Here is a 22,456-nt window from a genome sequence, read left to right as displayed (position 1 = left end):
ATGGACATGGGACATGTTCATAATACTTTTATTATATAAACACAGCAGGCCAGATCTTGGCCATGCCTCTGGCTGCTCTCTTTAGGCAGTGCAAAGCTGCCTCAAGCGGGCAGCTGGGAATCTCTCTGATCTAGTCAGTTCTGTCACCTCATCCCTGCCCTGGCACAGGGTTAATTGATGTGGATTAAAGAGCATTGTGATGGGGCACACTCATCTCTCGCAAGCACCCCCTTGGCCAAGTGCACATGCCTGCACTCTCTCACTTTATCCCTGTTCCGGGATAGGGCAGTGCCCCAGGGCTCCCTCCCTGGAGACAAGGTCTTCAGTCTTTCTGGTCACAGCTCTCCAGCTGGGCCACTACAGCTCAGTTCCCCCTCTGTGGTGCCTCAATGTCCAGGCCACTCCCCCCAGTGGCTAATGGGGGGACCCAGGCCTGCCCATTACTCCTGGTCCCAGCCCAGGGACCCTGTAGATAGCAGCCATGTGCTGTCTCCCTTTATGTCACACCACTGCTCTAATTCCTTGGGCCACTTCCCCATGGCCCCATGTCACCTTCACCCTTACCTCAGGGTCATCCTAATGGAGTCCCAGCAACCATCTCTGGTTCCTCCTTTCTCACTTTCCCTGGCTTTTGGTAGCACTGATCGGTCCGAGGTTCTGCAGCTCCATCAGCCAGTCACACACCTCCAGCTCCAGCAAGGAACTGAATGCCCTCTGCCCCTGCAGCTCTTCTTATACTAGGCTGCTGGGCCCTGATTGGCTGTTCCCCACACAGCCACTCTAGGCAGCTTAGAGGACCCTCTCTACTGACCTTTTCTGGGGTGGGTTGTGGCAGGGCCACAAGGCCTCCAGGAGGGGGCTTCAGAGGGTCTGGTATAGCGCATCACAAGCATATTTTAGGGGCATAGCTGGAATTGGAATGAACTCCAGCAATCCTGGTACAGTGCTGCTGGTGTAACTTAGAACAGGCCAGTTTGCTCAGTTAGACCCTGGGATCTGGCCAATATTTTACTTAGGGTGATTATCTAGTTGCCCTATAGTGCATCTACGTAGAGTTCTTCACCTCTGTGCATGATTTGTTTAAAAATCTACACCAGACTAGAGAACTGGGTACTGTGCATGACTTGCATGCACTTACACCTTTGTTATTTCTAAACCAAATATATCTAAACATGGCAAAGGGACATAGTGTCACTGAGAACAAATACCTGTTTAACATGCTGGTTTTCGTTGCCAAGCTCTAAATGAGCAGCTAAATAATTTCTTATAGTACAAAAACTTCCCTTTGTATCTGATTTCTCAAAACTGACACTAAGGAATTTTACCAGACTGTTCAGAAACATTCACCTTTGTGGTGAGAATCAATAGAATATGTCAGGCTTAAGAACAGTTCTTGCTCAACCCCAACAGGTCAAAAATAGCTTTCCTGCATCAGGGTGTCACCAGTGCTGAGTTTATCCTTACTGCCTGGATGGGTGGGGACAGCTTTGTGTGTGCATCACATTAAATACATGGGACATAGAAAGAAAAGGGGACAGTGAAGCCTGTGTTAATGGCTACATAGAATGGCCAATGAGCAAGGTGTGTGGTGGCCATTATTAACAGAGTTCACTGAAGTAATGCCTGCAAAGAAATTCTGCCTGCCTGCTCCTGGGGAAGCTTATTAAAGCCCAGACCCCTGAAGGAATTACTTATCCCCAGTTTTCTCACTTGTATGACACACACTGTGATACTGTTACACTGATGTTCACATGCAATTTCTCTTTCAGCTTTGGGTCCCAGTCAGACACCAGGAACATCTGCAGAAGGTATGTGATATTCTAACAGAAAATGTTTCATTATTAGCAATGATTAGAGGCATGAAAACAGATCACTCAAATTCTGTCTACTGGTAGAATAACAAATGACCTCTCTGACGATCATCTCAGCTCACTCAAGCTAAGCAGGGTTGGATGGGAGGTGAGGAAATAGATGGGGGACCTCAAGGAAAAATTCCAGGTGCTGCAGAGAATGGCGCTGGTGATTAATTGGAACTCTACCCCCTAAGTCAGTACAGAACCATTGCACCAGGATGGTGTTGGAGGACCCACGCTGCTACGGGGACCATCATCTAAAGGGAGGCAGAAATTGGAAATCCCTATTTATAGTCGTAGAAGATGTTATAGCACTTCTTAAAATCCCCCGTGTCCTGAGCAACTTCTCTAGTTTGTGCAGTTACAATCTTCCCACCTACATTCTCATTGCTGTGTTAAATGGATGTGACATTCTTCCCCACTTTGTGTCCTCATTTGTTACAAGTGGCACTGTGCAGTGTTAACATTGTTCATCCTATAGGTGGCTGCATTTCAGGGGTGGGTGAAGTGATTCCTACAGTCTTTACTCACATGGGCAATTTCGGCAAGGGTTACAGGATCACGCTATAGTTAAATGGTTTTGGGGGTCCTTTATGATGAGGTTTAATACATTTAAGGTACTATCATTCTATTGTTTAAAAGTTTTATTGTGTAGATATATCTTTATTCTGAATTTCTAAAGCATCCTGTCACTGTCTTAGATTACAGGGTGAAGTATAGAAAACATATACAAAAAAAGTACCAACTAATAAAAGACAGGAACGCTCGTCTTGGTGAGAATGTGACTCTAAACAGCAGATACACAAAGCTTATTATTGTTAACAAATATCGTCATGAAAAGGAGAGAGAACATGAAATAATGGCAGTGGGATGGAGACATGCAGAAATCATGAGTGAACAAGCTCATTCTTCAATTACCATAGATACTTTATTTAAACCTGACGAAGATGGACAAATGCCACAAATTGTTGTGCTGCTGGGAGCTGCAGGGATTGGGAAAACAATGACAGCAAGGAAGATCATGTTGGACTGGGCAGCTGGAAGACTCTATCATGAGTTTGACTATGTTTTCTACATAAATTGTAGGGAAATGAACCTTCTTACTAAGCAGGGAAACATGGCTGACATGATTTTAAAACACTGTCCCAATAATAGTGCCCCAATTAAACATATTCTGGAAAATACAGAAAAACTTCTGTTCATAATTGATGGTTTTGATGAACTGAGATTTTCCTTTGATCAGCCAGAAGATAACTTGTGCTCTGATCCTTGGGAGAAGAAGCCAGTGGAAATCATACTGAGCAGTTTATTTAGAAAAACAGTTCTCTCTGAATGCTACTTAATAATCACTACAAGACCAACTGCTCTGGAGAAACTCAGGCAGTTTTTGGAATATCCACGTTATGCAGAGATCCTGGGATTTTCCAAGGAAGACAGGGAGGAATATTTCAACAAATTCTTCAGAGATGAAAAACAAGCAACAACAGCCTTTAACTTTGTATGTGAAAATGAAATTCTCCTCACCATGTGCTTTGTCCCCATTGTATGTTGGATCATCTGCACGGTTCTGAAACAACAGATGGAAAGGGGTAAAGATCTTGCACAAACTTCAAAAACACTCACTGAAGTGTATCTGCTCTATCTTTTCAGTTTAGTCCAGTCTCCCAGCAGCAGTTCAAAGCCACACATGCAAGCTAGCCTGAGGAGACTTTGCTCCTTGGCTGTTGATGGACTCTGGAAGCAGAAGATACTATTTGAGGAAGAAGAAATCAAGAAGCATGGCTTAGATCAGGTAGATTCTCTCCCCCTCTTTTTGAACGAGAACATTTTTCAAAAAGACATTGACTGTGAATGTGCCTACAGTTTTATTCACTTAACCTTTCAGGAGTTTTTTGCAGCTTTATTCTATGTACTAGAGGAGGATGAAGAAACAATGAAAGATTCAGTGATTCCTAATCGAGATGTAAAAGAGCTGTTAATACACCATGGGCAGTCTGCAAGTTGTTTAATTACAGTGCACTTCTTGTTTGGTCTCTTAAATAAAAACAGAATGAAGGACATAGAGGAAAAACTTGGATGTAAAATATCCCATGAAATTAAGCCAGATTTAAAGACATGGGTTATTTCATCCTTGCCATCAAATATTAACCAATGTTACTATCTAGAGGAATTTTACTATTTGTATGAGATCCAAGAAGAAAACTTTGTGAAAAATGCATTGGAACATTTAACTAACTTAGAGACATGGGAAAAAATATTTACCCAAATGGATCAAATGGTTCTTTCATTTTGTGTAAAACATTGTCATCAACTGGAGTCACTTCTTATACATTACTGTGTATTTAGATTTGAAGACCATGAGGAAGAAAAATTCCCTAGCTTACCAAAGTGGTTATGTCAGTAAGTATTTGAGCTCAGAAACATGCAAATTTTCTTTAACCAATGAAACATTATTTTCCCCTATGTTTTGATAAATAAATGGTTGAGTGACCTACCACAAAGCAATTCTAATCTTTCAGCAAGCTATGGTACAGTTATAGAGGCTTTCTTGGGTTCGCACTAACAAAAAATGTTCTTCCTTTCTTCTGATTGTTTGTCCAACTTGCCCTCTCAGCAACTCGAATGTTTGCTGTAATCTTATGTGTATGGGATATGAACAGAGGTGTAGCTGAGACCAAGGATTTGTGTCAAAAATTTCCCAAGAAAGGTAGAGAACTCCTCACTTAGGCTACATCTACACTTGGAGTGAGGGGTGTGATTCAGACATACTCTCGCTAGCTCTCATTAAGCTAGCATGCTAAACATTATAGTGTAGATGTGATAGCACAGGCTGCTGGACAGTGGCACGGGCTAGCTGCCCGAGTACAGACCCATGGGACACAGGAGGGTTATACTCAGGACAGTACAAATATGCCAGTGCTACTGTGACTACACTATTTATAGCCTGCTGGCTTAACGAGAGCTAGCAAGAGTATGTCGGTGCGAGCTGGGAATCACACCCCTAGCTCCAGGTGTAGATGTACCTTAGTAGGTCTGCACTGGAGCTAGGAGGTGTAACTTCCAGCTTGAGTAGCCATACCCGTGCTAGCTCTGATGGCGCTAACACATTCAAATCGAAGCTGAGCTGTGGCAGGGCAAGTGGCAGAGAGGGCTAGCTGCCTGAGTACAGTACACCCTCGCTATAACAAACCTGTCGGGATCCAAGCCTTTTGTTCGTTATAGCCAGGGAGTCGTTCTAGCAAAAGGATAATCAAAAGAAAAGATAAACTGCTGGAGTAAGTTAATGAAGTCGCCTTAGATAGAGGCATTAGCTAAATTAATTAATTGTTATTCATAATGATACCTAAGGCTAGGAGTAAGCCACAGAGCATGATTTGGGTGGGGGTAGGGGATAGCTCAGTGGTTGAGCACTGGCTTGCTAAACTCGGGGGGGCCATTTAGGGAACTGGGGTAAAAATCTGGGGATTGTTCCTGCTTTGAGCAGGGGGTTGGACTAGATGACCTCTTGAGGTCCCTTCCAACCCTGATATTCTATGATTTTTAGGTGACCTCGGTGCATTCGGCCAGGGCAACGGGGCTCGGACTGTCTGCTGTCAGCCCCTGCAGCAGCTGGTGCTCTGGGCTGTGAGCCCCACTAGGTGAGGCTGGGGATCTGGGAGCCTAGGTGGGGGCTCACTCCTTAGTTTCTACTCTTGAGCTCAACATATGATGCTGGATTAAAAAAAAATGTGCATGCATGTGCAACAGCCTTCCCCCCCCCCCCCCCCCCCGAATACAGCACTGTACAGTAGTTGGGATTCAGAGACCGGGTTAGTTATAGCTGAAGGATCGGAAATATGAAGGGCATTATCGCGAGGGTGTATTGTATGTATCTAGGGAGGCAGTAAGTGAATTGTTATACTCTGAATACTTCAAATATAATCAAATGAATGTTCCTATCAGAAAGAAGGTCCACATTATGTCTGTTAGTCTATAAGGTGCCACAGGATTCTTTGCTGCTTTTACAAGGTCCACATTGTGCAAAGCACTAGCATGTATAATAAAGACAGCACCTGCCCCGAAGAACTTAGTCTTTGCATATGAGAAAACAGCTACCTTGTCCTCTCATTTGTTATGGGTAACAATGAAATAATGTTTAGTATAATGAGCATTGGTAATAAGCAGGGGGCAAGCACCCCAGGAGCCCGGCTTTGACAAGTGTTCTCTACAGTTCATAGCAGAGGTGAGTTTCAAGGCGGGATTTGGAGGAGATTAATGTAGTGGATGTCTGAATCTTTATAGTGGGCTCTGCTCATGCATACAGGCATTGTGGGAGAAAACATGAAGGTAGACATTTGAGAGAGAATTGGATTAAAGCTTAATGAAGGCTGGCATTGTTGGCAGAGTATAGGCAGGGGTTGATAGCTTGATAGTGCATCTCCAGTAAATCTGGCCAAGAGTACTACAGGTTCAGAAAACAAATGGGTGCTTTCACTTAGCAAAACCTATTCTATTTGACTCTGTGCATTTAAGGTCCATCTTCATGTACTAGATACATTTTTAAATGGGGGATTTGCAATGAACTGAAACTGCAGAATAGCTCATGTGTAGTATATGATCACCACATCCAAGGTGATATTTTAATGTTCAGGAAATAAAAATCTGTCTCCAGAGAATAACAAAGGAAATTTCTGTTCTCTCGTTTTAGGGGACAACCAAAGCGATCGAGTATTTACCTGCTTTGCCAAGCACTGGAGGATCCAAACTGTAAATTAAAGAAACTACAGTAAGAAACTAACTTATTTCAAAATCCCCATGTTACTGCTGTTATCCTGGAAATTCTATAGCCGTTCAGCTCTCTGTACCATGGCTGCTGTTTGCAACTGCCTCTAACTACTTAGGAATTTGTTTAAATTTCCATTTAATATGTATGGAATTGGCATAAGAGCTATTGGTCACCTTAGCAGTTCAATGACATTTAACCCAATTACCATACGACGAGATGAGGGAGAGAGACAGAGGTAAGCAGTGTGGCCAGGGGAAATTGTTGGAGCTCAGGAAAGACTCTAGAGGCTAGAGAGAAGATCTGTCCATTGTATGGAATTTTAAGATGTCTGTCACCATGGTATCTAAGCCCTGTACGTATCCTTGAGTAACAATCCATGTAACAAGCACCTGTCTTCATGTGATCTCACTTCTCCCTAATTCATAGATGGGTTTGGTGTTGTGGGATTGTTTGGGGGAAGAGGTGGGAGAAGGGAAATAGCAGTTTGTCTCTTTTTACCTCCAGCCCCCTCTTTCTCCTCTTCTTACATTCTCATCCCTCACTGTCTGCATCTCATGCTGACCTTGGTGGTCTTACTGGAAAGGGCTTTGGCAAAAAGATGGTCTTGCATTTTGCTCTGAACGTGGCCAATCCAAGGCTCACTGTGATCCCCTCTGACGAGGAATTCTATGGCCAGGGTCTAGCTGTCGAGTTGTTCTGCAGGGTGCTGGATGGATTAGCAGTCTTTTGGCTAGATCTATGCTAGAGAAAGTTGGCCTTGCCAGCAGCAGCATAGTTACCTGCCACCCGATCACACTGCACATCCACACACACAAGTGCTCACAACAGTACACAAGGGATCACATCAGCCTTGCTCAGAGCCAATCTCTTGCAATCACTTCCTGTCCACCACCATGTCCCACTGTGCTGTTTCAGCCCAAACTCCCAACCCTGGACTAACAAAGACAAATGGAATAAGAAATATAACGTGATAGCATTTGAATTTCAAAAACATATCAACTTTGAAAAACATTGCTTTGATCCCTTGAGGATTCTTTTGAAAAATGTTGCACTGCCATGGCATGCGCATTCTCGTCTACCTCCCATAATCCATTGATTTCACTGAAGGGTTGCCATGGCTTTCTGTTCACTGCCTCGTCAGCAACTTCCACTCTCCTGAGATCTGCAAAGGAGAATACAGAGCAGGGTAATTAGTTAATGAATTAACAGCTGGATGACCCACACCCCAACTAAATCCACTTCTCCATGGTTCTCCATCGTCCACTCATTGCTGCCATCGTCCCCCAAGACACTGCACACCACCCAGAGACGGTGAGAGCTAGTCCTGTGGGTGGGGGAGAACTTGGGTAAGAATTCTGAGCCACAGGGAGGACCCCGAGGGGTATTTTTCCTCTGGGCCCAGAGAACTCTCCTCTCTCTCTCTCCTCACAAGGGAAACACAGGATAGAAAGGAACTGTTAGTTCAGCTACAAAACCAAACCATGAAATAACAAAACAAGAACTGGAAAAAAAAACTAACAAAAGTACTAAAGAAATTAATAAAATCCAACCCCTCACCTGGCCTCTAAAAATGGTTGAGTGTTGATTTCTTGCAGACTGGGAGGGTGGTGTGGGTGGGCACAGGCTGAATGGCCTAAGAACAGCTGTAGAGTCTTTATGGTATTGAAAGACATCATCAGTTTGACACTGAACAATCCCAAACCTTTGAGAGGTGTCCTCAGTCATGGTCTGGATGGGTGGCCAAAGACTTGAACTCTTCAGCCATGAGACTCTACTCATAAGTACTATGGGCACTGGCACAGTAGCCAAGACATCATAATTGGAATATAGCTGCTTGCTGATCTTCAGAAACAACCCACTTTCATGTACTTCTCAAACAGCTCCCAGATGATAGCAAGGAAAGGATGGGAAGGGTGATTTCCATGTGAGGAAATCATAATTGGCCAGCACTTCCTGGCGGTTGGCCATCTGCACCTAGAGTGCGGCTAGAGAAGAAATTTTCTGGCTAGAAGATATAGCCATCTGTTAGCAGCTCTTACAACCAGTGACAAAGTGGGAATAGAAATATTCAAACCTGTTTGGAGGGCCCTGATGGAGGCACCTTGCCCACATAGAGATGGGAGATGATTGCTGCTGTGAATCTGAAGATATGTAGCTGGCTCCAGGATACCTTCATTATTAGAAACAAGAAATGATCCCAGTTGTTTAGGCTAATGGGTATCCAAAAGGTGGTGCTTTTCTGTTTCTTGTACCATTGATGGCTATATCAAGATCATCTGCACGTCTTCGAAAAAACTCTTGTAAACTTTTAAATGTATCTGCTGGAGCTCCTGGGAAAGAAGATCTCACAGATCCTTCAGGGAATGAAGATGTTGTCCCCTTTTCCTTCTTACTTACTATTATTATCTCACACTCCGCCCCAATTAAACAAGAAAACATGGGACTAACAAAATTGCACCAATCACCACACATGCAAAGAAGTGAATGTTACGTCCCATTCCTCAACCCAGTGTTTTGTGCCTTTTAGATGTAAAGCTTCTAGGGAGAGACTGTCTCACTCAGTGTACAGCACCCAGCATAATAGAGCTGCAATCTTGATTGATGGTTTGGGGCACTGCCACAATATAAATGTTTAAGGATGATGGAAGGAAAACTTTATTAACATCCTCTTCAAACCTTCCTCACACGCTGCTGAGAATTCTGTGAGGCAGTAGCACTGAAAAAGAGGCAAGCAATTAGTTTTGATTCAGTAGACATTTTTTAACTAAAGAAAATATCGAGTATTAAATTCCCATTGGGAAAGGGAATGTCCCAAGGAGGACAAAATAAGTATAGACTCATTCCTCAAGTGATTGTCCACACGGGTTCCACTCTTGGTCTGCATGCTCCCCGTGTGCATCAGGTTCTTTGAATAGCAGTGTCTGTTGGGGCCACACCTGTGCCTTGGGTGTGCTCTGACACCTCCCCAGCTGAAAGCATAAAGGACAGAGCAGGACTGACTGCCCCTCAATTTCTTTTTATCACCCATGGCTCTGAAGTGCAACACTTGCAGTGTTTGTGTCCCTTGCTCATTGTGTGACTTAGCGATAGGTGTGTTATAGATAAACTAGAGTACACAAGCTCTCTTAACCTTCCTTTGCCTGTTGCCTTAACAAAAAATCTAAATAGTTTTTATCTCTCCCCTTTTGCTACCCTGTACAAGGGTCCTACCCCCTGTACAACTTTCTACATCATAGCAGACTCATGTCCATGCCTTATCTATCTCAGGGGGGGACGTGTACCAGAATATCACTCGGTGCATCATTCCTTCCCAAAGTGCACTCAGAAGGCTCAGGAGAAAGGATCAAGCTCTTTTTGCTTGAGAAATCTCTATGCAAGGTACCTTAACTGAGTATTTCCTGGTTTTCTGATAGTGCTCCTCCTCTCTCTCCACCACCTGTCAGAGCAGCTGTGATGAGCCCCATACATGCCATGATCGCTCTCCTCTGCATTGCTCTCTCCTGCAGGTTGAACGGATGCTTCCTCAGCATCACTAGCTGTTGGCGTCTTGCTGCTGTTCTCAGAACCAACCAGAGCCTGACAGAGCTGGACCTGGGTTATAATCAGTATATAGGAGATTCCGGAGTGCAACTGCTGTGTGAGGGACTGAAACATCCAAACTGCAAATTACAGACACTGGGGTAAGTAGCATTTGGCCTCCTCTGTGTATTTACAGATGTTCTCTATGTAAAGTGTTTGACAGGATGTGCGTGTCTCTAATGTCTGGGCCCGAGTCAGGACTGTACTCACCACTACAGAATTGGAGACGTCTCTCCCCTTATACTGTCCTCAGGGGCCCTTCTTTCTCTCTCAAACTTTGTGGGCTCCCCTCCCCGTTTGGTAGAGTGACATAGTTTCAAAGCAACTATATAGTTATGGAGGAAGTTGTGCAAGGGCCAGTTCTGGTGGGTGGTGGGTCTGGGACACGTGTGCAGGATTTAGCAGTTGTTGTGAGTGGAGAGGAATCAGTCGGGGGAGTCAAGGAGGCTCCCTGTGAGACTTTGAGGAAGGGCGAAGTAGCAGTGTGTGGCAGACATGCTTGCGGGTGGTCCTTGAGCAGCATATGAAGATAAGCAGCCGACTGCTACCATAATTCCCAGCTTAGCTGGCTGGCAGCTCCATCAGGAGCCCAGACTGCAGGGGATTTACAGAATACAGCCAAACTTCTGTTTATAACCCCACAAGGGACCCTGGAACAGGCCCTGTGAACAAGCTCACATGGTTGCTCTCCTCAAATCTCAGAGGTCCCCTTTCTCCTGGGACTCATTTCCTCCCTTAGCTCCCTGGTCTCAATGGAAGGTGGGTGTGATGCTGCCAGTGCTAGGCCTGGCAGTGCCTCTCCTCTGCAGACCTGATCGTCAGAGCTGGGAGCTGGTGGAAGGGACAGATAGACAGATGGCTGCATTCGACCGGGAGCAACCAAACTAGTGCCAGGGACAGGGAGGAGCAGAATCTCCCAGCACCTGCTCTGAGCCTGGCCCAGCTGCCCGGGGAGGTGGCTCCCCCTACAGCCTCCCTGTAGCGATGGGGCTGCTCCGACTGGGTTGCACCATTTTGGGGCTGATCAGTACCACGTCCAGATGGATTGGTTGAGAGCTGAGTGGGTGGGACCTAAGGGCCAGCCTTCTGCCCAGGCTGAATTCTGGTTGGTGGGTGGAAAGGACCGGGCAGTGCTTAGAGAGGAAGAATTACCCGAAACCTTATTTCTTATTGGCCAATGGCAGAGGTTTTTGGGAGTTGAAATTGCTGGTCCATTCTCAGTGTTGATTGGTCAGGGTGGAGTGCAAGCAGTGAGGCTTAAGCAGGATGTCACACCCAACATTGTTTTTTCATTGGCCAAGGGATGAGTCTTGGGACAGGGTCTAGGGCAGGACTTCTGGCCCGTTTTTTATGCTGATTGGGTAGAGGGGCTGGTGGGTGTGGCCACCTCCTATAACAGCTGTGATGAGTCCCGTTCATGCAGTGATTGCTTTGCTTGGTGTTTTCTCTCTCCTGCAGGTTGTGGAATTGTGATCTCAAGGGTGCCAGCTGTGGGTATCTTGCCGCTGTTCTCAGAACCAGCCAGAGCCTGACGAAGCTGGAGCTGCGTGATAATGTTTCTCTGGGAGATTCAGGAGTGCAGCTGCTGTGTGAGGGACTGAAACATCCAAATTGCAAACTGCAGAGACTGGGGTAAGTAACATTTGGCTTCCTCTTCATATTTACAGGTGTCCTCTATGTAACATGCTCGCCAGCATGTGTGACTGGTGTCTGCTTCCTGTAATGACATGGAGTAACATTCAATTACTGCCCACATCGAATGATCACAAGTCTGAAATCTCAGTCATAAGGCTCTCATGGATGTACCAAATGCTCTAATGTGCTGAGTACCTTATCTCTAAGCCCAGGATCTGCAATTACTCCTCAAACTCCTCCATCATCACTTGGTTCAGCCGGGCACCCAGGAAATGCTCTCTCAGGAACATAGTGTCCTCTAGTAGAAACAAACCCATTCCCAGGGTCCAGCTGGAAGATCACACAGAATTGTTTTAACACTCAATTAGCCCATTGGAGCAAGGCTCTTCAATCTACAGCTCCAGGACCCTGGAGCTACTGCTGCATTGACCCACGAACTTTGAGATGGACTTTCCTGCTTAGAGAGTCACAGCCAATCAAAAATGGCTGCTGTGAGAAGACCATTTTCCACTACCAGAGATGCAGTCCATGGTCAGAAGTGCTCATTTTGAAGCTCCACCATTAGGCAGAGGCTGATGTAAGGGCCCCCTGGTGTCAGCACTGCTCTACTGCTCTCTTTCAGGTGCTCCGATATCACAGGATGTGACTCAGGATTGCCTTCTTGGCCCTTCTCCCCAGGGCCTGGCAGGAGATGAGGCACATCTAGCCATTGGATCTGTCGATCACAGTGGAGTCAGACCTGTGGTCTACAGGCCACTTTTGGCCCTGGAGGCGCTAAACAGTCCTGTTTTATTATTGTAAGTTGATTCATTTGAAAACCTGGCAACATATTGTGACAAAAACAATGGACTTTAGAACTGCATGAAAACTACCCAAATTTACATAAAGTGGTGTCTAATGGTACAAGGGCTTCCAGTTCCTCCCCTGCAAAAAATCAACTGGCAATCAACTAACTCACAGTAAAACCTAATGTAGACCTAGTCAAAGGGGGCCCCTGGGATCCCACACAAGCAGAAGCGTGTTTTCTCTAATGCCTCCTTTGTGTGGCATCAGGTTTGCTGCAAGGGGGGAATTTTTCAGCTTGTATATTGGTCTTGGAAAAGGTCACCATTGTTTCTGTGGAGAAAACAGCCTTGCCCAATAAGGGCTCCCTGTCAGGAAAAAGCTGTGAAGGGTACAGGAGTGATCAAAGACAACAAAGTCTAAGAAGCTTGGAATAAGGGGAGACGTCAGCAACCCTTGTCTAAAATGGTTAAGTATTCACAGTGCAAGGTTTAGAGATGCAATTTCTTGGCACCTTCAATGATTGTTTCTTGGAACGGTTAGGAGCAGAGGACACATGCAGAAAGGGTGCTCATGACTTCATCCAAAGTAAGACTCTCTGGAGTCGGTGTGAGAAGTAACGATACTTGAGCCACTAAGTAACCGTAGCCACAGTATAATTAAATTCAACATTCGGGGTGGGGAGGGGAGGGAAGGTATCATGGTGATGCTAATCTTTAGAAAGGCAGATTTAATGAAATGAGGAAGGCACTGCAATCAAAAAAGTCAAGACATAAAAATTAGATTTTGCCTGGAGGCTGCTATAACAGAGTCTGTAAAGGCCCACACCCCTCAAATCAGAGACGGAAGCAAAATGACAAGACCAAATACCTAAAGCTATAAAAACAACCAGCAAGAAATTCTTTAAGTACGTCAGAAGCAGGAAGCCTGCATGGAAATCAGTGGGTCCACTGGACCTCCATGGGATACAGGGAGCAATTATTGTAGAATAAGGACACTGAAGAGAGGCTAAATGATTTCTTTGCCTCAGTCTTCAGCGATTGTTGGGGAGACACCAACGCCAGACATGGGCAGTAATAGAGATGAAGAACTATGCGAGTGAGATGCCCACGGAGGTGGTATTGGAACAAACTGATAAATTTGAGCAATGAGTCCACAGATGCTGCACTGCTAAGGGTTCTGAAGGACTTGAAGAATGACATGGTTGAGCTGCTTACAGGAATGTGCAATCTGTCAGCAACTGCCCCAGAGGATCGGAAGGTAACAACTGTTGAACCTATATTTGCAGACAGCGCGGAGCAGAGGAACAAACTTCCCATAGCAATTCAATAGGCCAAGAAACACCCTCTCCCCACCACCCCCTTCAGAGGCATTTATTGATTGCGGAGCCAGCACAACAGCATGTAGTTTATCGGGATCTCTTGGTCCCTGAGACCACTTGTCCCAGCTATGGAACACATTACAAGGAGCACTAGGTGGGATTCACTGCAAATGAATAGGCACTGTAAACCCCATCTCTGGCCTTTGTAAGTGGGTCTGATACAGGGAGGGGAGGAAGATCATTTCTCAAGCACCCAGAAAATCCCTCTGGAAGCGCGGAACCCAATGGTGCTAAAGAGACAGGCTGTGGAAGTGGGCTGCGCATCATATCTGTGGTGTTGAGTGATCACTAGTGCTTAGGTTCTTATTCGGTGTCCACCTCCAAACAGGCTGTGAAGACAGGGGCGGCTCCAGGTCCCAGCATGTCAAGCGTGTGCTTGGGGTGGCATGCCGCGAGGAGCGCTCTGCCGGTCGCCGGGAGGGCGGCAGGCAGGCCGCCTTTGGCGGCATGCCTGCGGAGGGTCCGCTGGTCCTGCGGCTCCGGTGGACCTCCCGCAGGCGTGCCTGCGGAGGGTCCGCTGGTCCCGCGGCTTTGGTGGAGCCGCAGGACCAGTGGACCCTCGGCAGGCACGCCTGCGGGAGGTCCACCGGAGCCGCAGGACCGGCGACCGGCAGAGCGCCCCCCGCGGCATGCCACCATGCTTGGGTCGGTGAAATGTCTAGAGCCGCCCCTGTGTGCAGAACAACAAGAGCCTCCCACAGTCCCATCCAGACTTTCTGCCTAGGAAGCTGAGCCCTTCCCAGTCCCCCGATATCATGAACAATATATATAGTTGAGAGTTTGACTGAGCGAAGTAGGGTAACTTGTGTTCCCGTTTGAGAAGGTTTCAGCTCCCACGTCTGGGCTGATAGCTTCATGCACTGGGGAATGTTTTGGGGAAAGGCAGGGGAGCTCATATAGAACCTTAGATTTAATTTGCTTGAGCAGAAAGGAACCAGGATACCAGCACTGGGAGAGGGTTTGAACTGTTCCTTGGTGTCTTTTTAAGATTCTCCAATCCATTGCAAACGCCACCACATGCTGGTCCCCTCCCTTCAGCTCATCTGAACATTCCCTTGTGGAGCACAGAGTGACTGACAGACCCAGGGACACACGGACTCACACAGGGGCCTTTGGTGCCGACATCCCGCAGTCCTGCTAGAGCCCCCTGACTGGTCTCTTCTGAATGTACCACCCCCTTCCAGGCAGACGCTGACATCAGAGAGGGAACCGCAGCAAACAGGGAGTGACTATATGTTTCTGTCTTGGGCAGGTTAGGGCATTGCAGTCTCACAGCTGCTTGTTGTGGGGACCTCTCCTCTGCTTCCAGCACCAGCCAGCGCCTGACAGAGCTGGAACTGGAGAATAAAAAACTGGGAGATTCCCGAGTGCAGCTGCTGTGGGAGGGACCTCCAGACTGCAACAAGCAGATGATACAGTAAGTAACTTCACACAACACACAGTCAACCTGGGAAACTCCTTGTGAGAGGATGTTGTGAAGGCCAAGACTATAACAGGGTTCAAAAAAGAACTAGATAAGTTCATGGAGGATAGGTCCATCAATGGCTATTAGCCAGGATGGGCAGGGATGGTGCCCTTAGCGTCTGTTTGCCAGAAGCTGGGAATGGGTGACAGGGGATGGATCATTTGATGATTACCTGTTCTGTTCATTCCCTCTGGGGCACCTGGCACTGGCCACTGTCAGAAGACAGAGTACTGTGCTAGCTGGACCTTTGGTCTGACCCAGTAGGGCCATTCTTATGTAACAGCTGGTTTTCTAAATCGCCTGGGCCCAGCCCACCTGAGAAATCACCTTTCTTCCTGTGCCAGGCTGCCACAGCTGGGATGTTTGAACTGGGTCCCCTTCGTTATAAAAGAGAAGGGCCAGCTTGCAGGCACTTACTGGGAGGACTCCGGGACTCTGGAATTTGTGGTACAAAATAGCTTGCAGATATTCCAGACATGCTTCAAAAGACACCTGTTTAACCTGGGTTTTGGAGAGGGTTGCTTCCCAGAAGGATGTAGGCGGGGGTTGACTATAGTATTAATTATGTGTTAGGAGCCTAGAGCTCTGCACGGGTGTCTATATTTCAATTGAAATAAAATGATCTCTCACTATTGTCTCTAAATTAGGAATCTCTTTGGAGATACATGTTGATAAGTGACAGGAAATACAGAGAATGGGGCCCAAACAAGTAGTTATTTTGCTCTCTGTATATATGTCTCCTACAGGTTGCTGAGTTGCAGTCTCACAACTGCCTGTTGTGGGAATCTCTCCTCTGTTCTCAGCACCAGCCAGACCCTGACAGAGTTAGACCTGATGAACAACACCATCAGAGATTCAGGCATACAGCTGCTGTGTGAGGGACTGAAACATCCCAACTGCAAACTACAGAAACTAGGGTAAGGAACAGCTGATTTCCTCTAGTCTGTGCTAGTAAACATTGCACTATCATGATTTCAGCTCTTTCTCCTGGGATCACAGCATGCTATGAATGCACCAACAACTCTTGAAAAACCCCTACTCTCCCCAAGGAGTGGGAAAGAGGCCCACTGCTGTGTAGATCTGTTATGTTACTAAATGAGTTGGATCACACAATACTTCATCCACTATAAATGCAGTGCATTTTGAAATAAGTACTTGGGTTATTTTATTCACTAAGTGTGAAGGAGAACACGGTTATAGGAGACTTTCACCATTTGATTAGAATAATGCTTTACCATCATCACAAGAACTATCATAGAAGATTAGGGTTGGAAGGGACCTCAGAAGGTCATCTAGTCCAACCCTGTGCTCAAAGCAGGACCAATCCCCAGACAGATTTTTACCCCAATTCCCTAAATGGCCCCCTCAAGGATTCACAACCCTGGGTTTAGCAGGCCAATGCTCAAACCACTGAGCTATTCCTCCCTCCTTAAAACTAAATCCTGGGACAAAGCCTGATAACTAGAAAAAGAGGAAAAAGGAAGTGGGAAAGACTAAGAAATGAACCAGGAACAATCATTAGCTGGGGACTGTCTATGGGGGCAGCCCTGGTACTTTATCCTTCACCACTCTTTTCCTCAGCCTGCCCATCTCTCTAGGCACTGGCAGGTCCAGTTAGCTCTGCAGGTCCAATTGCCTAGCCAAGCAACAATCCCAGACAGCTATAAATGATTGTGAAGCTCTTTAGTTGATTAAAATCTCAGAGTAGCAGCCTAAGTGCCATTTCAGTCCAGCCCAGACACCTGGCTGAGTGGTTACAACGTTCTCTTGGAGCTGTGGATTTAAAGTCTCTGGGCTGCAAGCCTGGCTTCTTCATCACCAGAGAATGGGAAGGAAACGAACTAGAGAGGAGAAAATGAGGAGGGAGGGATGTGAGTGAATGGAAGCACGTTTTGTGGCATTTGGGGCTAGTGATACCGTTCTAGAAGCTCCAATCCCTTACACTGTCCTAGATCCCTCACCCGCATTTTAGTTCTGTGAGACGACAACAGGTTCCTTGCACAGACACATCAATGGCAGCCTTCACAATTAAGGTTGCATGGGCAACCTATGTCTGGCATTTCCTACGTTCTCAGTGTTTGACTTTGCAGCCTTAATGTTCTTTTAACATGGGTTTGTTTTTGTTTTGTTTTGCTTTTTGATGTACATCCAGGGCCTAGTGCTTCATAGAGGTGTCTTTATTATCATTTAAATCAACAAAATGATTTCTCTCAGCTGTCTCCAAATTAAGAATCTTTGTAGCGCTACACAAGGATACCAAGGAAGGGAAGCGCAGAGAATGGGGCACACTCAGGGCCGGCTCCAGACCCCAGCGCGCCAAGCGCGTGCTTGGGGCAGCGTGCCGCGGAAGGGCGGCAGGCGGCTCCGGTGGACCTCCCGCAAGCGTGCCTGTGGAGGGTCCGCTGGTTGGCTTCGGTGGAGCATCCGCAGGCGTGCCTGCGGGAGGTCCACTGGAGCCGCGGGACCGGCGACCGCCAGAGCGCCCCTGGGCACACTAGACAGTCATTTTACTCTCTGTACATCTGTCTCCTGCAGGTTGCGCTCCTGCAGTCTCACAGCTGCTTGTTGTGGGGACCTCTCCTGTGTTCTCAGCACCAGCCAGGTCCTGACAGAGCTGGACATAGGGGGGAACAAACTGGGACAGTCAGGAGTTCAGCTGCTGTGTGAGGGGCTGAAACATCCCAACTGCAAACTGCAGAAACTAATGTAAGTAACAGCTGGCTCCCTTTAGCCTGTTAACACGGTGGTGGTGTGAGTTACCCTTTCTTTACCAAAATCGCAATATCCTGCAATGCGCAGAACCCAGCCATGGACCAGCGCCACTCTGCTCCAATGTGTTCACTGGTCGCATTTTACTAGTTAAATAATTGAGCCCACTGTGTTATTCAGTCCCCAGCCCCTGCTGAGCAGTGCAGAGCAGCTGGGCAACTGCCCTAAAGGGGCATCCAAGGATCCCCCTGGCAGGGGGTCAACCTTGGAAGGTGCAAAGCAGGTGTTGCCAGCTCAGTGCCAGCATCTCCCCTGCTCAGCTTAGGGGTTGTGTAGGCTGCATGGATCGATATAAGGGGGCAGAGCAGAGAGAGTACCCGCTGCTCCCCCAGGTTTCAAGCTGGCACAGCAGCTGGGGTAACTTAGAGCAGCCATGAGGTTTCTCTGAACTATACGAGAGGCCAGTGGAGCCCCCATCTGGCCCTGGATCAGGGGAGCAGAAGTTGGCTTAGTGCCAATTTCTTCACCTCCAAGTCTCCTCATGGGTGCTACGTGTGAACTTGGGGCAGCTGAGGACAGAGTCCAGTGGCTTCTAGCAAACCCTAATCACAGCATAGTTTGATACTAGAAAGACAATTACTTTACTCACTAGGACAGTAGATACCCACGTACACACTGCCCTGAACAGGAGCCTTCACTCCTGCTCTCCCAGAAGTCTGGAAAGAAAAGAAAACGAAGCACTGCTCTGTTCTCCCAAACTGGCTGTAAACAATAAATAACATCAGGATGAATGTTTCCCACAAAGGAGCTGGGACTCCCCCTGCTCATCACCCGTCATTTCAGGCCAAATTCTGCAGCATCACCCCAGCTACTGATAGCACAGCTCAGCCAGCAAGTGTCACTGAGAGCCGGCTGTGGGCTGCCCCCTGTGCCCTTTCTGGCCCATCCTTCTCATAGCAGCTAATTAAGGGCTGGTCTGTGGCCCCACTGGCCAGAGCTCAGCCCTGTCATCTCTGATCTTGTCAGTGTCCTTCTGCATTGCCCTCCTGTCACTCAGCCTTAGCTATTGCCTCTCGCCTCCTGCTTGCAGGCTCCCCCACCCCGCAATGGAGCTGCTGCTTCCAGCCCCTGGCAGCCAGAGTCTTCTTCCCTGATCAGCTCTCACCTTCCCACCTGCCTCCTTGCCCTGGCTCTCAGGATGCTGCTACGTGGCCTTCCCTCCCTGCTGCCTGCTGCTCACCCTCACATACACTGGCCATCTCCCTCTCTGCCTGATTCCCCCCTGTCCCAAGGATGTCACTTCTTTCCTTGTCATTCTGGGTCCCTGCCTCTCACAGAATAACCTGGGGGCCCAGTCCTTTCCCTTCACCCCATTCTAGATGGTGGGGTATCCAGTACTGGACCAGCAGCTCACTACAGCATATTATGACTCCCCAACTCATTAGAAATGGCCCCTCGATGTCAATGACATTTCTACACAGTAACTGACACAACAGGTGCACATGGAGAAGAATTCCCTCCAGGGCCTGTTGCGCCAGTGGGAGCATTGTGATGTATCTGTGCATGGCCAGAGTAGAGAATCTCCTTTAAGCCACCACTGATACCAGGGAATGGGGCAAAAAATAAGCATTGTTTCCTCTTGGTGTATCTCTGGCTTTTGCAGATTGGAGAAATGTGGTTTCACAGCTGCGTGTTGCAGGGAGCTCTCCTCCGCTCTCAGCACCAGCCAGACCCTGACGGAGCTGGACCTGCGGGAGAACAAACTGGAAGATTCCGGAGTGAAGCTGCTGTGTGAGGGGCTCACACAGCCAGCCTGCAACCTGCAGAAACTGGTGTACGTTAGAGCTGGGCCCTTTTAATCTGTGGTTGTCACACAGGGTCATGATGAGCTCTTTTTACTACAATCCGTGTTACTGGCCATGCCCCCAACCCAGGAACTGGCTCACATGCTTCTCCCACTGCGGTGCTGGTAGGGATCATTTTACTAGTTAAAAAAGTTGGATTATAATATAGTGGTTTTCCTGACGAGGAAAATGAAAACTGCTTGAACAAGTCAGAGAGGAGGACAGGAGAGACAAGAAGACTAGAGAGGATTGAAGCCAGATGGGAAGAATGGAAGCAGGTTCTGTGGAGCTTCGGGGTAGCAAATACCTTTAAAAAATGTGTGTTTTTTAGAGATCCCCATTTATTTCTGGGATATACAAGTGAGCCTGTGCAGACACCTCAAGGCAGCTTTCAGAACAATTTAGATTTGGAAACTTTATATTTTACATCAAGCATTTGGGAATAAGTGGCTAGATGTAAATGTAACCGGGCCAGTATAATGTGACTCCCCTGGGAGGGTAGCTGGCTGGAGGAATAGAATGTGTGATCTCTGGACCTAAACACAAAAGCCTCTATCTACTGCCTGAGCTACAGCACCTAGATCTGTTAGCTGAACGTTGTAGCCGTCTCAAACTTTTATGTAAACCAACCATTAGAGGGGGACAGAGCCACACTAGGTAAGGGTGGGTTACACCAGCAGATCCCTTTAGAACAGCACCATGCTCTTAACTGGAGCATGGGAGCCTGCCCACCTACATTTACGGTAAACAAACAGACAAACCCCATTCCCCTGAACTCACTGTAAAAGAAATACAAGAATAAGTGAAACTTTAATATCTTCCTGCAGCCGGGATGGTTGTTGAGCTCCCATCTGCATTGCAGTCGTTTCTGGCCAAGTCTGCAGCCCCACAACAGCTGCTGCAAACTCACCCCCTTCAAGAGCTGTGTTACTGAAGCCTGGCGGGAGGGGGAGTGAGGAGCCCCTGCAGCAATGAGAGCTGAGATCTTGCTGCTTCCATGGAGAGATTCTGTGAGCTGGATTTTGCAGCCCCTGCCCCTTGTGAGCGCTGAATAGCCCCACAGTGATCAATGGGACTGTCCGTGTCAGTAAGTGCTCACCGCCCTGAGCAAAGGCTGCCCAATCCATCCCTTTACATGCAGAAAGGACATTGCTGTCCCTGCCCAGAGCTCACAAGGTGAGTAGGGTGTGGGGAGGAACAGGCCAGGCTACAGATTGCACCAGCGCTTCTCCTCCCCTCCCCCATGGGAAAGGCACCTGCTAGCAGTGAGCTCAGCAGGCAGGAGAGTGACAGTGACACAGATCCTGTGAGCTCTGGCAGGCAGATGAGAAAGAACCCAGTAGTGGGCAGTGCACTGTGCCTCAGAGAAACTGTGGCGACAGGTGTTGTGTCTGCAGAGAATATAACATAAGAGCTGTCACTCTAGGTCAGACCATGGTCCATCTTGCCTGTTAGCCAGTCTTTGACAATGGCCCATATAGAGTTTCAGGGGGAGTATAGGACAGGGCAATTTTGGAGTGATCCACCCCATCTTCCACTCTCAGCTTCTGGTAGTCAGAGGCTTAGGATTGTCCTGCACATGGGGTCACATCCCTGAGCATCTTGGTTTAAGAGCCACTGATGGGCCTGTCCTCCATGAACTTATCCAATTCTTTTTTGAAGTCAGTTATACTTCTGGCCATCACAGCATCCCATAGCAGTGAGTTCCACAGGTCAGTTGTGCATTGTGTGAAAAAGTACGTCCTCTGGTTTGTATTAAACCTGCTGCCTGTTAATTTCATTGGATGGCCCCTGGTTTTTTGCATTGTTTGAAGAGGTAAACAACAGTTCTCCACACCATCCATGATTTTATGGACCTCTATAATATCCCCGATAGTCATCTCCTTTCCAAGCTGAACAGCTCTAATCATTGTAGTCCTCATATGGAAGCTGTTCCATACCCATGATCATCCTTGTCGCCTTTCTCTGAACCTTTTCCAATTCCATTATATCCTTTTTGAGATGGGTGGGACCAGAACTGGATACAGTAGCCAAGATGTGGCTATACCATGGATTTATAAGTGTCATTAATTATATTTTCTGTCATCTTATCTATTCCCTTTCCTAATGGTTTCTAAAATACTGGTTAGCCTTTGTGACGTCTGCTGTGCATTGAGCAGCAGTTTTCAGAGAATTAGCCACAGTAACTCCAAGATGTTTCTTGAGAAGTAACAGCTAATTTAGAACCTATCATTGTGGGTGTATAGCTTGTATTTTTTTTCCCCAATGTGCATTACTTTTCAGTTATCAACACTGAATTTCATGTTGCCCAGTCACCCAGTTTAGTGGGATCCCTCTGTAACTCCTCACAGTCTGCTTTGGACTTAATGATCTTGAATAATTTTGTATTGTCTGGAAATTTTGCCACTGTGCTGTTCATCCCCTTTTCCAGATCATTAATGA

At 47.1% G+C, this 22,456-nt stretch overlaps 1 protein-coding gene across 1 annotated transcript in view; it reads left to right on the top strand.

The window, feature by feature from the left end:
• LOC120403986 overlaps positions 1-22,456 on the top strand; it is a 60,503-nt gene that overhangs the window by 2,934 nt on the left and 35,113 nt on the right. The window contains exons 3-11 of the mRNA XM_039536004.1: positions 1,770-1,808; positions 2,555-4,253; positions 6,541-6,618; positions 10,125-10,298; positions 11,656-11,829; positions 15,249-15,413; positions 16,208-16,378; positions 17,997-18,167; positions 19,834-20,004. Of these exons, the coding sequence (XP_039391938.1) occupies positions 1,770-1,808; positions 2,555-4,253; positions 6,541-6,618; positions 10,125-10,298; positions 11,656-11,829; positions 15,249-15,413; positions 16,208-16,378; positions 17,997-18,167; positions 19,834-20,004 (2,842 nt within the window). The remainder of the gene's footprint in view (positions 1-1,769; positions 1,809-2,554; positions 4,254-6,540; positions 6,619-10,124; positions 10,299-11,655; positions 11,830-15,248; positions 15,414-16,207; positions 16,379-17,996; positions 18,168-19,833; positions 20,005-22,456) is intronic.

Source organism: Mauremys reevesii, linkage group 4 (assembly GCF_016161935.1).
Source record: "Mauremys reevesii isolate NIE-2019 linkage group 4, ASM1616193v1, whole genome shotgun sequence".
NCBI lineage: Eukaryota > Metazoa > Chordata > Testudines > Geoemydidae > Mauremys > Mauremys reevesii.
Note: the sequence above shows the minus strand (reverse complement) of the source record. Positions and strands in the feature narration are given on the sequence as shown.